At 28.0% G+C, this 24,708-nt stretch overlaps 5 protein-coding genes and 1 long non-coding RNA gene across 7 annotated transcripts in view; 5 read left to right on the plus strand and 1 right to left on the minus strand.

The window, feature by feature from the left end:
- Nucleotides 1-24,708, minus strand: part of LOC118446683 (uncharacterized) — a 136,920-nt gene that overhangs the window by 1,455 nt on the left and 110,757 nt on the right. The gene's annotated exons all lie outside the window — the stretch shown is intronic.
- LOC146872177 (uncharacterized) lies at nucleotides 6,783-9,106 on the plus strand. Its single transcript, XM_085664064.1, has 9 exons — nucleotides 6,783-6,941; nucleotides 7,059-7,178; nucleotides 7,249-7,366; nucleotides 7,441-7,699; nucleotides 7,793-7,918; nucleotides 8,028-8,118; nucleotides 8,234-8,379; nucleotides 8,749-8,881; nucleotides 8,964-9,106. Exons 1-9 carry the CDS (start codon nucleotides 6,783-6,785, stop codon nucleotides 9,012-9,014), a joined length of 1,203 nt encoding a protein of 400 aa, XP_085520190.1. The 3' UTR covers nucleotides 9,015-9,106.
- Nucleotides 9,805-13,809, plus strand: LOC146872178 (uncharacterized). The gene is made up of 9 exons (XM_085664065.1): nucleotides 9,805-10,490; nucleotides 10,608-10,727; nucleotides 10,798-10,915; nucleotides 10,990-11,248; nucleotides 11,342-11,467; nucleotides 12,636-12,662; nucleotides 13,351-13,404; nucleotides 13,511-13,642; nucleotides 13,749-13,809. The coding sequence occupies exons 1-9, from the start codon at nucleotides 10,332-10,334 to the stop codon at nucleotides 13,807-13,809; spliced, it is 1,056 nt and encodes a 351-aa protein (XP_085520191.1). The 5' UTR covers nucleotides 9,805-10,331.
- On the plus strand, nucleotides 14,440-16,231 carry LOC118446639 (uncharacterized). Its single transcript, XM_085664155.1, has 6 exons — nucleotides 14,440-14,870; nucleotides 14,964-15,089; nucleotides 15,199-15,289; nucleotides 15,405-15,550; nucleotides 15,920-16,052; nucleotides 16,135-16,231. The coding sequence occupies exons 1-6, from the start codon at nucleotides 14,641-14,643 to the stop codon at nucleotides 16,183-16,185; spliced, it is 777 nt and encodes a 258-aa protein (XP_085520281.1). The 5' UTR covers nucleotides 14,440-14,640; the 3' UTR covers nucleotides 16,186-16,231.
- LOC146872179 (uncharacterized) lies at nucleotides 17,528-21,040 on the plus strand. The gene is made up of 10 exons (XM_085664066.1): nucleotides 17,528-17,686; nucleotides 17,808-17,927; nucleotides 18,038-18,155; nucleotides 18,230-18,488; nucleotides 18,588-18,707; nucleotides 18,817-18,907; nucleotides 19,044-19,165; nucleotides 19,873-19,899; nucleotides 20,742-20,873; nucleotides 20,980-21,040. Exons 1-10 carry the CDS (start codon nucleotides 17,528-17,530, stop codon nucleotides 21,038-21,040), a joined length of 1,209 nt encoding a protein of 402 aa, XP_085520192.1.
- On the plus strand, nucleotides 20,631-24,582 carry LOC146872180 (uncharacterized). The gene is made up of 8 exons (XM_085664154.1): nucleotides 20,631-21,288; nucleotides 21,406-21,525; nucleotides 21,596-21,713; nucleotides 21,788-22,046; nucleotides 22,140-22,265; nucleotides 22,375-22,465; nucleotides 22,581-22,726; nucleotides 24,438-24,582. The coding sequence occupies exons 1-8, from the start codon at nucleotides 21,130-21,132 to the stop codon at nucleotides 24,571-24,573; spliced, it is 1,155 nt and encodes a 384-aa protein (XP_085520280.1). The 5' UTR covers nucleotides 20,631-21,129; the 3' UTR covers nucleotides 24,574-24,582.

Genomic DNA, 24,708 nt, shown 5'->3' on the forward strand with positions numbered 1-24,708 from the left:
AGAAGAAGAAACAGAAGAAGCAGAAGAAGCAGCAGAAGAAGCAGAAGAAGAAGAAGAAGAAGAAGAAGAAAGAGGAGGAGGAGGAGGAGGAGGAGGAGGAGGAGGAGGAGGAGATTTTTCGGTGCGTGTATATCCTCAGAGAGAGCTACTCGTACGTACACAATTCACATAAGGAATATATGGTATGGAGTGTTGAAGTTGGTGATGGTAAAACGTTGGTTAGGGTTGAGGAGAAAGGAAAAAGAGAGAGAGAGAGAGAGAGAGAGAGAGAGAGAGAGAGAGAGAGAATGAGGGGACGGGTAGAGGGGTTTGGCAGAGATACTAGTGGTGGGGCAAAAGGAGATGGGGAGGGTTTGGGGGGGGCTGGTGCGCGCCTTTCAGAGGGCGACGTTATACACTCTCATGCCATGCCGCTCACCTATGTGTCTCTTTCTCTATCTCTTTCTCTCTTTCTCTCTCCCTCCTCTTTTTCTTTCTCTTTTTCTCTTTCAAAGAATAAGAGAGAAGGAGAAAGAGAGATAGGTAGGTAGAACAGAGCGGAACCGAATGAAACGGAACACAGAAGCAAACCAAGAGAGAGAGAGAGAGAGAGAGACAAAGAGAGAGAGAGAGAGAGAGAGAGAGAGAGAGAGAGAGAGTGCGGCTTGAGTCTCTTTCTCTCAGCACGAGGCGCAGCATGTTTATTGGCGCATCTCGCAGTCTTAAATCTTTATGTTGTCTCCGCGAAGAACTTGGGGGTTCTCCCCTACACCCCCTTCCTGCCTACCTATCTCCCCGCCCGACTTCCCTTTACGCCACCCTCTCATTCTCTCTTACTCACTGGCTGTCTCAGTTGTGTATGTATGTATGTATGTATGTATGTATGTATGTATGTATGTATGTGTCTCTCTCTCTCTCTCTCTCTCTCTCTCTCTCTCTCTCTCTTCACATGATCGCACATGGTTTTCTTTCGAGGAAGAGAGTCTCTACACGGTAAGCTGTAGAGTTGGCGGGTAGTGCGGTTGTATGGAATGGAAAAGGATGAAGAGACAGAGAGAGAGAGAGAGAGAGAGAGAGAGAGAGTGAGATAGAAAGAGAATCCGCAGAAGCTACGTACAAAAGGGGGAGAAGAGGAAGAAGAAGAAGAAGAAGAAGAAGAAGAAGAAGAAGAAGAAGAAGAAGAAGAGGAAGAAGAAGAAGAAGAGGGAGGATTATGGGAGCGAACGAGATAGATGGATAATGGTAGATATCTGTGAGAAAGAAAGAAGGAGAGAGAGAGAGAGAGAGAGAGAGAGAGAGAGAAAGAGAAGTTGGGACGACAGGGAGATATATCTCTTGGAGAGAACCGTGGTCTCTCTCGCGAAATCGAGTCACAGAACTCGGACGCGAGCAAGGCGGCGTCCACCGCATTACGCACGCAGAAGCCGCGATTTTAACGTGCCTTTTATCTAGACATCCTTTCCTCTTAAATTCCCCTCACAGTCCCTCACCCAGTCGTATCCTTCCTTGGACTACCGCGTCAGCCCTTCCCCCTTAACCCGCCACCCCACATATACCTTTCTTTTATACCCTCGTCTCTCTGTCTATCGCAGATAGCCCCAAGCTTTGCGCTTGGCTCCAACTGAGAGAGGAAGTAACGTTTATGTGCGAGAGCGGCCTCGACTTTTCTCTCTCTCTCTCTCTCTCTCTTTCTCTTTCTTTTACTCTCTTTCGCTCTCTTTCTCTTTCTTTCTCTGTCTGTCCGTCCGTCTGTCTGTCTGTCTGTCTGTCTGTCTGTATGTCTTTGCGTCTATCTATCTCTTTCTTTCACTCAAGTTCTCTCGTATACTTCTCTTTATTTTCATTTTCTTTTTTCTTCGTTTCGTTCCTTTTTTTCTTCTCTGCTTTTTATCTTTTCTGCTTTTCGATTTCGCTAGGTTTCGTTTCGTTTCGTTTTCTTACCTTTTCTTTTTTTTTTCTTTTTTTTTTCTTTTTTTCTTTTTTCCTTTCTCCTTTTTCCATTTCTTTTTTCTTCTTCTTTCTCTATTTCTTTTTATTTTATTTTCTTTTTTTTTCTTTTTTTTTCCTTTTTTTTTCTTTTTTTTTTTTTCATTTTCCTCTGTTTATCTGAAAAGAGGAGCCTATCAGGTGATTGTATCGTATCGGATATAATCTTATTTATTCAATTTGTTTATCTTTTCGTTTCCTTTTTTTTTCCCCTTCTTTTTTTTTTTCTTTGGTAAGTTCTATCCACTCGATTCTTTTGCATTCTCTTGTTTAATTATCGTGGAAAATTTTGTAATAGTTCGTTTTTTCTTTTTTTTTCTTTTTTGATTTCTTCTGATAGGATTGCAATTTGCAATAGTATTGCAATAATAAAATGATGCTGTATAAATAAATAATTATAAGTAATAATATATCAGATCTTATAAATTATTATTATTATTATTATTATTATTATTATTATTATTATTATTATTATTATTATTACTATTAGTTCCTTTTTTATTTCTTCGCCGTCTCGTAAGTTGTAACGTAGTTTAATTGTATTAATTAAATAAATAAATACTCATAAATATGAAATAATGTATGAATATATTATTATATCATATATTATTAGTTTTTATTCTGTCGTGTTTATCAGGGAAAATAGTAGTTTTTTCTTTTTCTTTTTTCTTTTTTTTTTTTTTTTTTTTGGAGAGAGACGTGGGAGATAAGAGGAAGGTCTTTTTCATTACAACAGCGTTGTAATAATTAAGTGAATACATACTTGTATATAAGTAATAATTTATAACCATTATATGTGTATGTAATATATATATATATATATTATTATTATTAGTATATATTATTAGTTTTTATTATGTTGTTTATCAAATAAAATATAATAGTATTTTTTGTTGGATCGAAGATGTCTTTCGTTGCAACAGTATTGTAATAATTAAGTAAATGGATGATTATATATAAATAACAATATATAATCCTTAAATGTATATATATATATATATATATATATAATATATAATTATTATTAGTATATATTATTGGTTCTTATTTTATTGTTTAACAAGAAAAATTGTATTTTTATTTATTTTTTTTTTTTAGTGACAGATATACAGGGGGAGGGGAATAGATATCTTTTAATTGAAATATTATTGTAATAATTAATTAAATATATATATTAATATATAATATATGTATTTAATATATATTAATATATCAATATATATATATATATAAATATTTATTTATTTTTTTTTGTAATAGTGACAATTATAATACATTTCGAGACAATTGATAAAAAAGGCGTGGCTCCGTGCAATCTCGTCAAAAAAGAAAAGAAATATGATTGATTAAAAGAAAAAAAAAAAAAAAAGAAAAATTGAATCCCTTTTAGGGCATATATATATATATATATATTAATCGTGAAAATTAAAAAATTGTTCTTCTTTTCTTTCTAACACTTTTTCTCTCTCTTTTCCTTTTTCTATTTTCTTTTAATTATTTCCTTTATTTCATTCATATCGATCGCATCGATCAATTCTTTTTTTCTTCTTCTTTTTTTTTTTTTTTTTTTTTTTTATTAACTTTCATCGTACAAGTATACGCATGTAATATATATATATACACACACACACACACACACACATACCTGTATGTGTAATACATATATATATATATATATATATATATATATATATATGAGATAAATGAGAAATGGCGAGTAAACGAGAATGCGCTGTTTAATTAACTAAATGTAGCATGGTCAGATAAACGGCACGTATCGGCAATAAACTTAACGTTGTTAGAGAGCAACGTTACTGATAACGCTTCTATATCGTTACTGTTTCCTTTAGCATGGCTTTTATGCCAGTAGCAGAACTTTAGAACGTGGACATTACGCCTACATTCTATCGCCTCTACCGAGAAAGTACATACATATCTCGTAATGTGATCACATACGAAGCCATACAACCGTGACCACGTGCCTCTCTATGTATATATATATATATATATATATATATATATATATATATATATATGTGTGTATAAAGTTGAGAGAGAGAGAGTGTGTATGTGTGTGTGTGTGTATAGAAGAAAGATAGAACGATTTTGAGGAAGGATAAAATATTTTTTTATTACAATTCGATCACTTATATTTATTTCTCTTTAATAAAACGATAGATTGAGATTATTATTATTATTATTTTTTTTTTTTTTTTCATAAAATTGTTTAAATTCAAACGATAGGAATATAACGTTGAAGGATTATAATTAATTGATTAATTAATTAAATTGATTATTATTATTTTATTGAAACAAATGATAGATACATCATTAATCACGTACGATTGATGAAATTAAATTACGAATGAATGAGATAATAAGTTGAGATTGATTAGGAATATATGTAAAAAATTATGTAATATGAGAAGGAAAAGAAAGAAAAAAAAATTATGTATATCAGATAAATTACAACAGCAAAATTCAAGGACATAATTGACCTATTACGATATATACCATCGGAACATCATGATTTCTTCAAATCCCTTTCACACATACACAATAATCTAGATGAGTAGTAAATTGTTTTGTAATAAATTTATGTTTGTAATTTTTATACGTTATTATAGTTAAAAAATGTTTTGAATCGTATAAATTATGTTTTCGAAGTGTTTTAAAGATATGTAATATAAATTGAGTATTGTTTTTTTTTTTTTTTTTTTTTAATTTGAAGCATCTTAAATTATGTTGAATGTACTTGGGCACCTTCAAATTTTATAATGAATTTGATTGTTAATTTTGAAATTGGCCTAACTTCATTCTTGACAAGAAAACGCATATTATTCATTTAATAATTGTCACTATTTTAATAGAAATTATAAATTTAATACCCTTAGATACACTTAAGTAGTATGACTCATTAGTATCCTATACGTATATTTTTAAATTCATTGAAACGCAAATCTTTAAATATCTCGATTTGAAGATAAATGGAGTTAGGCGACTTTAATATAATATCAATTATTTCATTTTTTTTTTTTTTTTTTTTTCTATTACAATTGTCAACTATAGTTTTATTCGTCATCGTTAAAAATCGCTAAATGTCTTATCTCCTTTTTCAGTTTTGATAATGAACAATATGAGTAACGTGGAGAAATCTATTCGTGGATTTGTTTGTAAATGAAATATCGGATTATATATTTGCTTCGTAAAAAGATTTTATAATACGTTTATATATACTATGATCGTCATTAATCGTCTTTTATGATAAATCGATATCTTTATTAATAATTAATATTAACATCATTTTCATTCGCTATGATATTATTTAATTTGTAATAAATAATAAAAGAAGAAAATATATATTTGTATAGTGTTATACAAATAAATGTTTAATTATTAATTTTTTTATTTTTCAAATACTAATTACATGTAAATATCTTTTCTTTTTTTTTTTTTTTATTTTTTTTTTTTTTTTGTACTCTTTATCTATTAAAAAGATTTTAACATTACATTTGAAATTTTTAATAATTCGCATAATTTTAATCCTTACTCATTGACAAATATATTTTTGAATTGATTAATCTCTAATAATATAATTGATAAAAAGAAATATTGTATTGCAATAATACTCAATAGGATAATATTTATGTAATAATGATTTTCTACAAAATTATAAAATATATGAATATTAATTATATATGTATATATATATATATATATATATGAGTTGTATTTCAATGATAACATTTAAAACTTTAATAGATGATGAAGAATGACATCAAGTAAGAAATCATTATTCAAAACAATATATCCTGAACGTATAATTCAGTTCGTAAAAATTGTTTTTCAATTTTCAGGAGAAAAAAGAAAGACGTGTCCCGTTATAGATTAATGAATAATCATTCTTCTTCTTTTTTTTTTTTTTCCTTCTTTTTTCAGAATTCCCAATGAACTAAATAATTTTTCTATGTCGCATAATAATTCTTTTTATTTAGAAATAATTCAATGATAGGTGTCATTGCAGAAAGAAATTTTAGGATTTCGTTTAAAAAACGATCGATGATATAAAAAATTAAAAAAATATCTGATATTGATATATAATTCTTTAAACAATTCAAAATTTTCTTTAAAAATTATATTTTTTTTTTAAAGAAATCTTCTTTAAAATGATATATATATATATATATATATATATATATATATATATATAACTATTGTCAGGAATATATTTCTCCATAAGATGTTAAAATAAAGTTTGTCCTATTTTAAATGATTCAACCTGCACATTTGTTCGCCCGAACAAACGAACGATCGTTCGGACAGATAATTAACATCGAACGATCATTTGTTATCACATTTACTACCGTTCAAACGATAAGAATAATACGTTCACCTGTTAAATATTAACACGAATTTTATTTTATTATCCTGAAGTTCGGGATACGTCTGTCACGTTCGAGTGACAAAAGTAAACTGCGGAAGAATGGGACGGCAAAAAGGGGTAGATTCGCAAATCGCATGCGCTTGCGAGAGAAGGGATAGAGTACTTTATAATGCAAAGTTGGGGTAAGAAATTGTGGTAATTGTTCGTGAAATGACACAGGTGTTTAATTGTATAATATTAGCCGACAATGAGAGAATGCTATAGAATATTGTGAAAGTTTTATTATAGACTGTAAGATAATTTCTGAAGGTGTCAATCAAATTGAATTATTAAGAGATTACTAGATAGGGGATGATTAGAATAGTTAATGATGTTAGGCGAATGTACGGGAGCTGAAGGCAGTTGATGTTAGGAAGTCAGATTAGACGAAAGTATGATTTTCAAAAAGGAAGACATTGTCGACAACAAGTATTACGTTTACAATCGTCTATTATTTAGACTCCTTGGATTATGGGAATATCAGACATCGTATACAAAATTGATTTATGTTTGTTATATTAATATTAGTATTATTATTGCACTATCTGAAGAGGTAAGTATCATAGACTTGATTAAAACTCAATTATGATATATTTATTGAATAATTAAAAATGTTTTCTATTTTATTTTTTATTAAATATATATAATATAGAAGATTTTATACCTTCAGATTTATGTATTATTCACGTTAGAAAGAAAAATAGCATCATACGCTAAATTATTGGAAATTCTTTTGCCTTCTTTATGCCATGGATCTTGTTATTATAATCTGCTAAGGAATGGTGTAATTGTTTGTAGCTCATTGAATATATTTTGCCATTTGTAAATATTAAATTTGTACAAATAAATGGAAATTTCAGATGAAGAAAATTTGTTATCGTATCAAATGTGACTGGAACGACATAACGAATCAAACGGAATTGAAGATACTGAAAAACAATGCTCACTTAAGCAAAAAGATGACGATTGTAATAGCAAGTCAGGAAAATAACTCAAACTCGTTGTAAATTATTGTCCTATCAATATCAATTACGCTTGTTTTTATCTTTTAGTCTGCTACTATCTGTATATCGCATTTATGATGTTTCCGTCTTGCTTAAGTAACATTCAATACTTTCTCGGGGCAATAAATAAAACAGAATTGATGTTACCAGTGCGTTATGAATTTTATATGAAAAATCAAATGCACTATTATTTTCAACTTTTTCTTCAATACCAAAATATAATCATCTTTTGCACAATAGGAATTGCATATTATTCTATGTTCGTAGCAGTTATACAGCATGCATGTGCACTGTTTAACATCGTCGAGTAAGTAATCAATGTGTACGATATTTAATATGACGTAACAGTGAATCTGTCGATACAAAAGATGCAACTTGTATTTTTATTGTTTTATTATAGATTCAGAATAAATGAAAGATTTAAAAGAGATCTAAATTATTTCTGTTATGCCAATAGTAACGCCGAATTGGCCAAGGAAAAGGAATGGCTGGTCGATATTATAATTTTTTATAATAACGCAAATCAGTTTGTATCCTATTTTACATTTTTATGTACACAATGTTTTAATTCTTTATACAATATTTCGATTGAAAAGTATTAATTTTACGATGTTTCCTTTTTGATTTGTTTCAAGGTTTGTCAATTTGATTAAACTGTTTTACGAGAAGACGAATCTGTTAGAAATGTTTTTGATATCGATTTTTATCATGTTAGATTATTTTCATGTAAGATATCTCTTTTTCTTCTTTTTCAAAATAAAAATGATTTTTAACTTTCAAATATATATTCTCAACTTTGATAAATAATTGAATAAGAATGAGAAATTGTTTTTTTTTTTAGATATTTGAAATACTTTCTTTTAAGCTAAATAAAACTGAAAGATTAAGAAATATTTGCTATATTGTCGTATGTATGATTATAACATATACTTATTTTTTTTTCGGACAAAAATTGATAGGCTACAACAAGAAAGTATTTGTAACACTGTAAGTATTTTTATTTGATTGGTATGAACTGTTCTAGCAGTCCCAAATTTTATACAGTTTTTATTGTATGTTGAATATCTCTCATAATAATTACTTATTACTTCATTAATTCGAATGATACAAATATGTTTATAATATTTCTTCCGACAAATACTCAGTGCGGCCGATAAATTCTAATGACAGTATGTTGCATATTCAACGAAGTATCAAATGTGATTCTTTCCATTTGGAGAAAAAAGTATGACGACTTTCTTTATATTTCACCAATCCGCACGAGTTTATATATCAATTCAATATAATTTTTCATATTTTATCCTATACTGACCCATTAATATGTGTTCTATGTAAGATCAATTATTTTCTTTTCAGCTGTCAAGTTCCGTTTTATTTGTTATCATTGAAAACGCAGAAAATGTTACTTTTTTTGATAATGAAGAGCATGAGAGTATGCAATTTATCCGTGCAGGGTGTAAATGATATATCTTACGATATGTTTGCCTCGGTAATTTACTTTGAACACGTAGACATATGTAGTCTATGATTGGCACACGACATTTTATACTAATCGAAATAATTTTTAATAGTTAATGCGTTCGGCATTTTCTTTTGCTATGGTATTCTATAAAATGATATGAATTTGATTGTCGAGATCTGCGATGGTAAAAGATTATGTATTCTTCTGAAAATATAGTATTTTTGGTTTTTAGGTCAAGAACATTAAATATATCCGAAAAGTATTTTTTTGAATAGTTATATTCACATTTCTTCATGTATGCGTGAGTATGTGTAGTATTTAATACTTGAAATCTAACAAATTTTAATCGCTTCATAATGATAAAATAAATTCTCGAATTGATTATTTCAGGATAATTTATGGAAAGGAGTTTTGTTTAAATGAAACTTGAAAAATTAATAATTCTATATTATATATATATATATATATATATATATATATATATGCATGTAGATATGTAATAATTTATGTATATATGTATGTGTGTAATTATAAAAATACATTTGTGAATGTATAGGCAATTAGGGACTACTTTTTTTCATCATCCGATATCTTTATTTTAATTTTTTGAATTTTTTTTTTGAGATAATCTTTAACAGCTGCATGAATCACTAAATATTATTTCATAATAAATTTACGAATTAATTACTTTTCTTCATTATCTTTTCTTTTTTTTTTTTATGGAAGATCTAGAAGGGAATATAATCCGAAAACATAGTTGGAGAATTACATAAAAAATAAAAAATATATTATGGATGGTCTTGAAATCTTGCGAAAAATATAATCTTTATAAAAACAACTCTACAATGTCCGACATACACCTTGAAATAGTTTAACAATTGTCCTTAACAATTCTTTCATAAAATCAAAAATAACTTTGTCGTTTTTAGTGACTCACCGTGGATATTATTTTGGCCGAGCAAAACGTACGATCGTTACGATAGGTATTTAACATCGAACGATCACTTGTTATCACACTTATTACTGTAGAAATGATAATAATATAACGCTGACGTGTTAAATGCTAACATATATTCTTTTTTGCTAAAGTTCAGAATACGTCGGTTGCGTTCGACTGAGAAAGTTAAACTGCGAGAGAATAGGACGGCAAGAAGGGGTAGATTCGCAAGGCGCATGCGCTTGCGAGAGAAGGGATGAAGTATTTTATAATGCAAAGTTGGGGTAAGAAAATGAAGTAATTGTCGAGAAATGACACAGGTGTTTAATTGCATAATACTGGCCGACAATGTGAGAATAGTATATAACATTATAAAAATGTTACGGATAGTATTGATTGCAAGACAATTTCTGAATGTGTTTGTCAAATTGAATTATTAAGAGATTACTAGAAAGGGGATGATTAGAATATTTAATGATGTTAGGCGAATGTACGGGGGTTGAAGCCAGTCGGCGTTAGAAAGTCAGAATAGACGGAAGTATGATTTTCAAAGAGGAAGACCTTGTCAACAATGAGTATTACGTTTACAATCGTCTGTTATTTAGACTCCTTGGATTATGGGAATATCAGACATCGTATACAAAATTGATTTATGTTTGTTATATCAATATTGGTCTAATTATTGGATTATCTGAAGAGGTACGTATTATGGACTTGATTAAAACTTAATTATGCTATATTTATTGAATAATTAAAAATGTTTTCTAATTTTTTTTTTATTAAATATAAATAATATAGATGATTTTATACCTTCAGATTTATATATTATTCACGTTAGAGAGAAAAATAGCATCATACGCTAAATTATTGGAAATTATTTTGCCTTCATTATGCCATGGATCTTGTTATTATAATCTGCTAAGGAATGGTGTAATTGTTTGTAGCTCATTGAATATATTTTGCCATTTGTAATTATTAAATATGTACAAATAAATGGAAGTTTCAGATGAAGAAAATTTGTTATCGTATCAAATGTGATTGGAACAACATAAAAAATAAATCGGAATTGGAGATATTGAAAAAATATGCCGACTTAAGCAAAATGTTGACGATTGTAATAGCAAGTCAGGAAAATAACTCAAACTCGTTGTAAATTATTGTCCTATCAACATCAATTACGCTTGTTTTTATCTTTTAGTCTGCTACTATGTGTATATCGCATTTTTGATGTTTCCGTCTTGCTTAAGTAACATTCAATACTTCTTTGGCGCAATAAATCAAACAGAACTGATGTTACCAATGCGTTATGAATTTTATATGAAAAGTCAAATGCACTATTATTTTCAACTTTCTTTTCAATACCAAAATATAATCATCATTTGCACAATAGGAATTGCATACTATTCTATGTTCGTAGCAGTTATACAGCATGCATGTGCACTGTTTAACATCGTCGTGTAAGTAATCGATGTGTACGATATTTAATATGACGTAACAGTGAATCTGTCGATACGAAGGATGCAGCTTGTATTTTTATTGTTTTATTATAGATTCAGAATAAATGAAAGATTTAAAAGAGATCCACATTATTTCTGTTATGCCAATAGTAACGTCGAATTGGCCAAGGAGAAGGAATGGCTGGTCGATATTATAATTTTTTATAATAACGCAAATCAGTTTGTATTCTATTTTACATTTCTATGTACACAATGTTTTAATTCTTTATACAATACTTCGATTGAAAAGTATTAATTTTACGATGTTTTCTTTTTGATTTGTTTCAAGATTTGTCAATTTGATTAAACTGTTTTACGAGAAGACGAATCTGTTTGAGATGTTTTTGATATCGATTTTTATCATGTTAGATTATTTTCATGTAAGATATTTCTTTTTCTTCTTTTTCAAAATAAAAATGATTTTTAACTTTCAAATATATATTCTCAGCTTTGATAAATAATTGAATAAGAATGAGAAATTGTTTTTTTTTTTAGATATTTGAAATACTTTCTTTTAAGCTAAATAAAACTGAAAGATTAAGAAATATTTGCTATATTGTCGTATCTGTGATTATAATATATACTTATTTTTTTTTCGGACAAAAATTGATAGGCTACAACAAGAAAGTATTTGTAACACTGTAAGTATTTTTATTTGATTGGTATGAACTGTTCTAGCAGTCCCAAATTTTATACGGTTTTTATTGTATGTTGAATATCTCTCATAATAATTACTTATTACTTCATTAATTCGAATGATACAAATATGTTTATAATATTTCTTCCGACAAATACTCAGTGCGGCCGATAAACTCTAATGACAGTATGTTTCATATTCAACGAAATATCAAATGTGATTCTTTTCATTTGTCGAAAAAAGTATGACGACTTTCTTTATATTTCACCAATCCGCACGAGTTTATATATCAATTCAATATAATTTTTCATATTTTATCCTATACTGACCCATTAATATGTGTTCTATGTAAGATCAATTATTTTCTTTTCAGCTGTCAAGTTCCGTTTTACTTGTTATCATTGAAAACGCAGAAAATGTTACTTTTTTTGATAATGAAGAGCATGAGGGCATGCAATTTATCCCTGCAGGGTGTAAATGATATATCTTACGATATGTTTGCCTCGGTAATTTACTTTGAACACGTAGATATATGTAGTCTATGATTGGCACACGACATTTTATACTAATCGAAATATTTTTTAATAGTTAATGCGCTCGGCATTTTCTTTTGCTATGGTATTCTATAAAATGATATGAATTTGATTGTCGAGATCTACGATGGTAAAAGATTATATATTCTTCTGAAAATATAGTATTTTTGGTTTTTAGGTCAAGAACATTAAATATATCCGAATAGTATTTTTTTGAATAGTTATATTCACATTTCTACATGTATGCGCGAGTATGTTTAGTAGTTAATACTTGAAATCTAACAAATTTTAATCTTTTCATAATGATAAAATAAATTCTCAAATTGATTATTTCAGGATAATTTATGGAAAGGAGTTTTGTTTAAATGAAACTTGAAAAATTAATAATTCTATATTATATATATATATATATATATATATATATATATATGTGTGTATATATATATATATGCATGTAGATATGTAATAATTTATGTATATATGTATGTGTGTAATTATAAAAATACATTTGTGAATGTATAGGCAATTAGGGACTACTTTTTTTCATCATCCGATATCTTTATTTTAATTTTTTGAATTTTTTTTTGTGATAATCTTTAACAGCTGCATGAATCACTAAATATTATTTCATAATAAATTTACGAATTAATTATTTTATTTCATTATCTTTTCTTTTTTTTTTTATGGAAGATCTAGAAGGGAATATAATCCGAAAACATAGTTGGAGAATTACATAGAAAATAAAAAATATATTATGGATGGTCTTGAAATCTTGCGAAAAATATAATCTTTATAAAAACAACTCTACAATGTCCGACATACACCTTGAAATAGTTTAACAATTGTCCTTAACAATTCTTTCATAAAATCAAAAATAACTTTGTCGTTTTTAGTGACTCACCGTGGATATTATTTTGGCTGAGCAAAACGTACGATCGTTACGATAGGTATTTAACATCGAACGATCACTTGTTATCACACTTATTACTGTAGAAATGATAATAATATAACGCTGACGTGTTTAATGCTAACACATATTCTTTTTTGCTAAAGTTCAGGATACGTCTGTTGCGTTCGACTGAGAAAGTTAAACTGCGAGAGAATAGGACGGCAAGAAGGGGTAGATTCGCAAGGCGCATGCGCTTGCGAGAGAAGGGATGAAGTATTTTATAATGCAAAGTTGGGGTAAGAAAATGAAGTAATTGTCGAGAAATGACACAGGTGTTTAATTGCATAATACTGGCCGACAATGTGAGAATAGTATATAACATTATAAAAATGTTACGGATAGTATTGATTGCAAGACAATTTCTGAATGTGTTTGTCAAATTGAATTATTAAGAGATTACTAGATAGGGGATGATTAGAATATTTAATGATGTTAGACGAATGTACGGGGGCTGAAGTCAGTTGGCGTTAGAAAGTCAGAATAGACGGAAGTATGATTTTCAAAGAGGAAGATTTTGTCAACGATGAGTATAACGTTTACAATCGGCTATTATTTAGAATCCTTGGATTATGGGAATATCAGACATCGTATACAAAATTGATCTATATTTGTTATATCAATATTGGTCTAATTATTATATTATCTGAAGAGGTACGTATTATAGACTTGATTAAAACTCATTTATGCTATATTTATTGAATAATTAAAAATGTTTTCCAATTTTTTTTTTTTATTAAATATAAATAATATAGATGATTTTATACCTTCAGATTTATATATTATTCACGTTAGAAAGAAAAATAGCATCATACGCTAAATTATTGGAAATTATTTTGCCTTCTTTATGCCATGGATCTTGTTATTATAATCTGCTAAGGAATGGTGTAATTGTTTGTAGCTCATTGAATATATTTTTATATTATATGAGTATATTTTTTTTATGCAAATTGTAAACGTAATATTCGAGTGCCATTGTAATTTATAAATTTTGTACACATAAATGGAAGTTTCAGATGAAGAAAATTCTTTATCGTATCAAATGTGACTGGAACATCATAAAAAATCAATCGGAATTGGAGATATTGAAAAAATATGCCGACTTAAGCAAAATGTTGACGATTGTAATAGCAAGTCAGGAAAATAACTCAAACTCGTTGTAAATTATTGTCCTATCAACATCAATTACGCTTGTTTTTATCTTTTAGTCTGCTACTATGTGTATATCGCATTTTTGATGTTTCCGTCTTGCTTAAGTAACATTCAATACTTTTTTGGCGCAATAAATCAAACAGAACTGATGTTACCAATGCGTTATGAATTTTGTATGAAAAGTCAAATGCACTATTATTTTCAACTTTCTTTTCAATACCAAAATATAATCATCATTTGCACAATAGGAGTTGCATACTATTCTATGTTCGTAGCAGTTATACAGCATGCATGTGCACTGTTTAACATCGTCGTGTAAGTAATCAATGTGTACGATATTTAATATGACGTAACAGTGAATCTGTCGATACGAAGGATGCAGCTTGTATTTTTATTGTTTTATTATAGATTCAGAATAAATGAAAGATTTAAAAGAGATCCACATTATTTCTGTTATGCCAATAGTAACGCCGAATTGGCCAGGGAGAAGGAATGGCTGGTCGATATTATAATTTTTTATAATAACGCAAATCAGTTTGTATCCTATTTTACATTTTTATGTACACAATATTTTAATTCTTTATACAATATTTCGATTGAAAAGTATTAATTTTACGATGTTTTCTTTTTGATTTGTTTCAAGGTTTGTCAATTTGATTAAACTGTTTTACGAAAAGATGAATCTGTTCGAGGCATTACTGGTGTCGATTTTTATCATGTTGGATTATTTTCATGTAAGATATTTCTTTTTCCCCTTTTTCAAATTAAAAATGATTTTTAACTTTCAAATATATATTCTTAGCTTTGATAAATAATTGAATAAGAATGATAAATTGTTTTGTTTTTTAGATATTTCAAATATTTTCTTTTAAGCTAAATAAAATTGAAGGATTAAGAAATATTTGTTATATTGTCGCATCTCTGATCATAATATATACTTATTTTTTTTTCGGGCAAAAATTGATAGACCACAACAACAACGTATTTGTAACACTGTAAGTATTTTTATTTGATTGGTATGAACTGTTCTAGCAGTCCCAAATTTTATATGGTTTTCATCGTATATTGAATATCTCTCATAATAATTACTTATTACTTCATTAATTCGAATGATACAAATATGTTTATAATATTTCTTCCGACAAATACTCAGTGCGGCCGATAAACTCTAATGACAGTATGTTTCATATTCAACGAAATATCAAATGTGATTCTTTTCATTTGTCGAAAAAAGTATGACGACTTTCTTTATATTTCACCAATCCGCACGAGTTTATATATCAATTCAATATAATTTTTCATATTTTATCCTATACTGACCCATTAATATGTGTTCTATGTAAGATCAATTATTTTCTTTTCAGCTGTCAAGTTCCGTTTTATTTGTTATCATTGAAAACGCAGAAAATGTTACTTTTTTTGATAATGAAGAGCATGAGGGCATGCAATTTATCCCTGCAGGGTGTAAATGATATATCTTACGATATGTTTGCCTCGGTAATTTACTTTGAACACGTAGATATATGTAGTCTATGATTGGCACACGACATTTTATACTAATCGAAATATTTTTTAATAGTTAATGCGCTCGGCATTTTCTTTTGCTATGGTATTCTATAAAATGATATGAATTTGATTGTCGAGATCTACGATGGTAAAAGATTATATATTCTTCTGAAAATATAGTATTTTTGGTTTTTAGGTCAAGAACATTAAATATATCCGAAAAGTATTTTTTTGAATAGTTATATTCACATTTCTACATGTATGCGCGAGTATGTTTAGTAGTTAATACTTGAAATCTGACAAATTTTAATCTTTTCATAATGATAAAATAAATTCTCAAATTGATTATTTCAGGATAATTTATGGAAAGGAGTTTTGTTTAAATGAAACTTGAAAAATTAATAATTCTATATTATATATATATATATATATATATATATATATATATATATATATATGTGTGTGTATATATATATATATATGCATGTAGATATGTAATAATTTATGTATATATGTATGTGTGTAATTATAAAAATACATTTGTGAATGTATAGGCAATTAGGGACTACTTGTTTTCATCATCCGATATCTTTATTTTAATTTTTTGAATTTTTTTTTTGTGATAAAAAAGTATAATCTTTAACAGCTGCATGAATCACTAAATATTATTTCATAATAAATTTACGAATTAATTACTTTTTTTCGTTATCTTTTTTTTTATGGAAGATCTAGACGAAAACATAATTGAAGAATTACATAAAAAATAAAAAATATTTTATGGATGGTCTTGAAATCTTGCGAAGAATATAATCTTTAGAAAGACAACTCTACAATGTCCGACATACACCTTGAAATAGTTTAACAATTATCCTTAACAATTCTTTCATAAAATCAAAAATAACTTTGTCCTGTTTTTAGTGACTCACCGTGAATATTATTTTGGCCGAGCAAAACGTACGATCGTTACGATAGGTATTTAACATCGAACGATCACTTGTTATCACACTTATTACTGTAGAAATGATAATAATATAACTCTGACGTGTTTAATGCTAACACATATTCTTTTTTGCTAAAGTTCAGGATACGTCTGTTGCGTTCGACTGAGAAAGTTAAACTGCGAGAGAATAGGACGGCAAGAAGGGGTAGATTCGCAAGGCGCATGCGCTTGCGAGAGAAGGGATGAAGTATTTTATAATGCAAAGTTGGGGTAAGAAAATGAAGTAATTGTCGAGAAATGACACAGCTGTTTAGTTGCATAATACTGGCCGACTATGTGAGAATAGTATAGAACATTATAAAAATGTTACGAATAGTATTGATTGCAAGACAATATCTGAATGTGTTTGTCAAATTGAATTATTAAGAGATTACTAGATAGGGGATGATTAGAATATTTAATGATGTTAGGCGAATGTACGGGGGTTGAAGCCAGTCGGCGTTAGAAAGTCAGAATAGACGGAAGTATGATTTTCAAAGAGGAAGACCTTGTCAACAGTGAGTATTACGTTTACAATCGTCTGTTATTTAGACTCCTTGGATTATGGGAATATCAAACATCGTTTAAGAAGTTGATTTATGTTTCTTTCATTAATATTATTTTAATTATTGGATTATCTGAAGAGGTAAGTCTCGTAGGCTTGATTAATACACAATTATGCTGTATTTAACATTTGAATAATTAAAAAATTTCTTCTATTTTCTTTTTATTAAATATGAATAAAATGGAAGTATTTGTGTCTTCAGATTTATGTACTAATCTCGTCAAAACGAAAAATAGGATCAAATGCTAAATTATTGGAAAAAATTGTGTTTACTTTATGCTATGGATCTTGTTATTACAATTTGCTAAAGAATGGTAGAATTGTCTGTAGCTCATTGGGAAAAATTATATATTTTCTTTTTCGCAAATTATGATTGATAAATTTGTGTGCTCTTGTAAGTAACAAATTTGTAGAGGTAAATGCAAATTTCAGATGAAAAAAATTTTTTATCGTATCAAATGTGACTGGGACAATATAACGAATCAACAAGAATTGGAGATGTTGAAAAAATTTGCCCGTTTAAGCAAAAAATTGACAGTTGTAATTTCAAGTGAGGAAAATAATTCAAACTTATTATAAATGATTGCCCTATAAAAATCTATTACGCTTGTTTTTATCTTTCAGTCTGTTTCTATCTGTATATTGGCTTATTGGTGTTCCCATCTTGTTTAAGTAACATTCAATACTTTTTCGGCGCAATAAATAAAACAGAATTGATGTTACCAATGCCTTTTGAATTTTATATGAAAAGTCAAAAGCACTATTATTTTCAACTTTCTTTTCAATACCTATCTACAATTGTCTTTTGCACAGTAGGAGTTGCATACTATTCTATGTTCGTAGCAGTTATACAGCATGCATGTGCACTGTTTATCATCGTCGAGTAAGTAATCAATATGAACGATATTTAATATGACGTAACAGTGAATCTGTCGATACGAAGGATGCAGCTTGTATTTTTATTGTTTTATTATAGATTCAGAATAAAAGAAAGATTTAAAAGAGATCCAAATTATTTCTGTTATGGCAATAGTGACGCCGAATTGGCCAAGGAAAACGAATGGCTGGTCGATATTATAATTTTTTATAATAACGCAAATCAGTTTGTATCCTATTTTACATTTCTATGTACACAATGTTTTAATTCTTTATACAATATTTCGATTGAAAAGTTTTAATTTTACGATATTTCCTTTTTGATTTGTTTCAAGATTTGTCAATTTGATTAAACTATTTTACGAGAAGATAAATCTGTTCGAGGCATTATTGGTGTCGATTTTTATCATGTTAGATTACTTTTATGTAAGATATTTCTTCTTCCCTTTTATTTAAAAATACAAATAATTTTTAACATACAAATATGTGTATAGTTTTGATAAATAGTTGATTAATAATGAAAAATATGTTTAATAAGTTATTTCAGGTATTTTCTTTAAAGTTAAATACAATTGAAGAATTGACAAATATTTGTTACGTTGTTTCATCTCTATTTGTGATATATACTTATTTTTTTCTCGGACAAAAATTGATAGACCACAACAACTACGTATTTGTAACACTGTAAGTATTTTTATTTGATTGGTATGAATTGCTCTAGCAATCCGTAATTTTGTCCGATTTTCATTGCGTGTTGAATATCTCTCATAATAATTACTTATTACTTCATTAATTCGAATAATACAAATATCTTTATAATATTTCTTCCAACAAATACTCAGTGCGGGCGATAAAACCTAATGACAGTATGTTGCATATTCAACGAAATAGCAAATGTGATTCTTTTCATTTGGCGAAAAAAGTATGATGACTTTCTTCATATTTCACCAATCCGCACGACTTTATATACTAATTCAATATAATTTTTCATATTTTATCATATCCTGACCCATGAATATGTGTTCTATGTAAGATCAATTATTTTCTTTTCAGCTGTCAAGTTCCGTTTTATTTGTTATCATTGAAAACGCAGAAAATGTTACTTTTTTTGATAATGAAGAGCATGAGAGTATGCAATTTATCCGTGCAGGGTGTAAATGATATATCTTACGATATGTTTGCCTCGGTAATTTACTTTGAACACGTAGATATATGTAGTCTATGATTGGCACACGACATTTTATACTAATCGAAATATTTTTTAATAGTTAATGCGCTCGGCATTTTCTTTTGCTATGGTATTCTATAAAATGATATGAATTTGATTGTCGAGATCTGCGATGGTAAAAGATTATGTATTCTTCTGAAAATATAGTATTTTTGGTTTTTAGGTCAAAAACACTAAATCTATCCAAAAAGTATTTTTTTGAATAGTTATATTCACATTTCTACATGTATGCGCGAGTATGTGTAGTATTTAATATTTGAAATCTAACAAATTTTAATCTCTTCATAATGATAATATAAATTCTCTAATTGATTATTTCAAGATAATTTATGGAAAAGAGTTTTGTTTAAATGAAACTTGAAAAATTAATAATTCTATATTATATATATATATATATATATATATATATATATATATATATATGTGTATATATATATGCATATAGATATGTAATAATTTATGTATATATGCATGTGTGTAATTATAAAAATACATTTGTGAATGTATATGCAATTAGGGACTACTTTTTTCATCATCCGATATCTTTATTTTAATTTTTTGAATTTTTTTTTTGTGATAAAAAAGTATAATCTTTAACAGCTGCATGAATCACTAAATATTATTTCATAATAAATTTACGAATTAATTACTTTTTTTCATTATCTTTTTTTTTTATGGAAGATCTAGACGAAAACATAATTGAAGAATTACATAAAAAATAAAAAATATTTTATGGATGGTCTTGAAATCTTGCGAAAATATAATCTTTATAAAAACAATTCTACAATGTCCGACATACACCTAGAAATAGTTTAACAATTGTCCTTAACAATTCTTTCATAAAATCAAAAATAACTTTGTCCTGTTTTTAGTGACTCACCGTGAATATTATTTTGGCCGAGGAAAACGTACGATCGTTACGATAGGTATTTAACATCGAACGATCACTTGTTATCACACTTATTACTGTAGAAATGATAATAATATAACTCTGACGTGTTTAATGCTAACACATATTCTTTTTTGCTAAAGTTCAGGATACGTCTGTTGCGTTCGACTGAGAAAGTTAAACTGCGAGAGAATAGGACGGCAAGAAGGGGTAGATTCGCAAGGCGCATGCGCTTGCGAGAGAAGGGATGAAGTATTTTATAATGCAAAGTTGGGGTAAGAAAATGAAGTAATTGTCGAGAAATGACACAGGTGTTTAATTGCATAATACTGGCCGACAATGTGAGAATAGTATAGAACATTATAAAAATGTTACGGATAGTATTGATTGCAAGACAATTTCTGAATGTGTTTGTCAAATTGAATTATTAAGAGATTACTAGATAGGGGATGATTAGAATATTTAATGATGTTAGGCGAATGTACGGGGGTTGAAGCCAGTCGGCGTTAGAAAGTCAGAATAGACGGAAGTATGATTTTCAAAGAGGAAGACCTTGTCAACAATGAGTATTACGTTTACAATCGTCTGTTATTTAGACTCCTTGGATTATGGGAATATCAGACATCGTATACAAAATTGATTTATGTTTGTTATATCAATATTGGTCTAATTATTGGATTATCTGAAGAGGTACGTATTATGAACTTAATTAAAACTCATTTATGCTATATTTATTGAATAATTAAAAATGTTTTCTAATTTTTTTTTTATTAAATATAATTAATATAGATGATTTTATACCTTTAGATTTATATATTATTCACGTTAGAAAGAAAAATAGCATCATACGCTAAATTATTGGAAATTATTTTGCCTTCTTTATGCCATGGATCTTGTTATTATAATCTGCTAAGGAATGGTGTAATTGTTTGTAGCCCATTGAATATATTTTGCCATTTGTAATTATTAAATTTGTACAAATAAATGGAAGTTTCAGATGAAGAAAATTTGTTATCGTATCAAATGTGACTGGAACGACATAACGAATCAAACGGAATTGAAGATACTGAAAAACAATGCTCACTTAAGCAAAAAGATGACGATTGTAATAGCAAGTCAGGAAAATAACTCAAACTCGTTGTAAATTATTGTCCTATCAATATCAATTACGCTTGTTTCTGTCTTTTAGTCTGCTACTATCTGTATATCGCATTTATGGTGTTTCCGTCTTGCTTAAGTAACATTCAATACTTTTTTGGCGCAATAAATCAAACAGAACTGATGTTACCAATGCGTTATGAATTTTCTATGAAAAATCAAATGTACTATTATTTTCAACTTTTTCTTCAATACCAAAATATAATCATCTTTTGCACAATAGGAGTTGCATACTATTCTATGTTCGTAGCAGTTATACAGCATGCATGTGCACTGTTTAATATCGTCGTGTAAGTAATCAATGTGTACGATATTTAATATGACGTAACAGTGGATCTGTCGATACGAAGGATGCAGCTTGTATTTTTATTGTTTTATTATAGATTCAGAATAAATGAAAGATTTAAAAGAGATCTAAATTATTTCTGTTATGCCAATAGTAACGCCGAATTGGCCAAGGAAAAGGAATGGCTGGTCGATATTATAATTTTTTATAATAACGCAAATCAGTTTGTATCCTATTTTACATTTCTATGTACACAATGTTTTAATTCTTTATACAATATTTCGATTGAAAAGTATTAATTTTACGATGTTTTCTTTTTGATTTGTTTCAAGGTTTGTCAGTTTGATTAAACTGTTTTACGAGAAGATTAATCTGTTCGAGGCATTACTGGTGTCGATTTTTATCATGTTGGATTATTTTCATGTAAGATATTTCTTTTTCCCCTTTTTCAAATTAAAAATGATTTTTAACTTTCAAATATATATTCTTAGCTTTGATAAATAATTGAATAAGAATGATAAATTGTTTTGTTTTTTAGATATTTCAAATGTTTTCTTTTAACCTAAATAAAACTGAAGGATTAAGAAATATTTGTTATATTGTCGCATCTCTGATCATAATATATACTTATTTTTTTTTCGGGCAAAAATTGATAGACCACAACAACAACGTATTTGTAACACTGTAAGTATTTTTATTTGATTGGTATGAACTGTTCTAGCAGTCCCAAATTTTATATGGTTTTCATCGTATATTGAATATCTCTCATAATAATTACTTATTACTTCATTAATTCGAATGATACAAATATGTTTATAATATTTCTTCCGACAAATACTCAGTGCGGCCGATAAACTCTAATGACAGTATGTTGCATATTCAACGAAGTATCAAATGTGATTCTTTCCATTTGGAGAAAAAAGTATGACGACTTTCTTTATATTTCACCAATCCGCACGCGTTTATATATCAATTCAATATAATTTTTCATATTTTATCGTATACTGACCCATTAATATGTGTTCTATGTAAGATCAATTATTTTCTTTTCAGCTGTCAAGTTCCGTTTTATTTGTTATCATTGAAAACGCAGAAAATGTTACTTTTTTTGATAATGAAGAGCATGAGGGTATGCAATTTATCCCTGCAGGGTGTTAATGATATATCTTACGATATGTTTGCCTCGGTAATTGATTTTGAATACGTGAATATATGTAGTTTTTGATTGGTTAAAATTATTTTATACTAATTGAGATATTTTTTAATAGTTAATGCGCTCGGCATTTTCTTTTGCTATGGTATTCTATAAAATGATATGAATTTAATACTCTATGATAGTAATCGATTATGTATTCTTTTGAAAATATATTATCATTGGTTTTTATGTCAATGACACAAAATATTTCCAAGAAATCTTTTTTTTTTTTTAATTTATATTTACATTTCTACATGTTTGTGCATGAGTTTGTGTATTATTTAATATTTCGAATTTATAAAAGATCTTAATCTCTTCGTAATGACAAATAAATTTTTAACTTGATTAATTTAACTGAATATTTATTAAAAAAGTGTTATGTTTAAATGTAACTTAAGAAAATGATTCTACATTATATATATATATATATATATATATATATATATATATATGTATATGATGCAGAACAAATAAAAATAACATAAGTAAAATAATTTTGCTTTGTCATATTTTTTAATTTGTAAAAAGATTTTAATATATGAAAGAAATATACATATACACACACACACACTCAAATACATACACACGTGCGAACATACATTAATTCAGGTAAACATGCATATATGTAATAGAAGAAATACGATCATGAATATATTAGTCAATTATAAATAATTACTTTCTTTCATCATTTTTGTTAATTCCTTGCGATGAAAAAATATGTCCTATAATAGCTCCATGAATCATCAAATATTATTTCAAAATAAATCACGAAGTAATTATTTTTTTTTTTTTTTCATTACATGTTTATTTTCTATCTGTGCAAAATTTTCTAATGGTGCAAATATAAAAAAAAAAAAATATAATAACATAAAAGGGAATATATTGCGAAGACGTAATTGAAGGTTTACATAAAAAGAAAGATTTTATCGACGGTCTTGAAAAATAAAAACATCTTTACACTGTCCGATATTTATCTTGAAATAGTTTAACTATTGTACTGAAAAAAATTTTTCATTCAATCGAAAATAACGTTGACCTGTTATTAGTGACAATGCTTATTTCTCTATCCGAACAAAGGAACAATCTTTCGGATGGATATTAACATCGTACGATCACTTGTTATCACACGTATTACCGTAGAAATGATAATAATATAACGCTGACACGTTAAATGCTAACACATATTCTTTTTTGCTAAAGTTCAGGATACGTCTGTTGCGTTCGATTGAGAAAGTTAAACTGCGAGAGAATAGGACGGCAAGAAGGGGTAGATTCGCAAGGCGCATGCGCTTGCGAGAGAAGGGATGAAGTATTTTATAATGCAAAGTTGGGGTAAGAAATTGAAGTAATTGTCGAGAAATGACACAGGTGTTTAATTGTATAATCCTGGCTGACAATGTGAGAATGGTATAGAACATTATAAAAATGTTACTGATAGTATTGATTGCAAGACAATTTCTGTACGTGTTTG

This window comes from Vespa mandarinia, chromosome 25, assembly GCF_050613455.1.
Source record: "Vespa mandarinia isolate Hongniang chromosome 25, ASM5061345v1, whole genome shotgun sequence".
Lineage (NCBI taxonomy): Eukaryota > Metazoa > Arthropoda > Insecta > Hymenoptera > Vespidae > Vespa > Vespa mandarinia.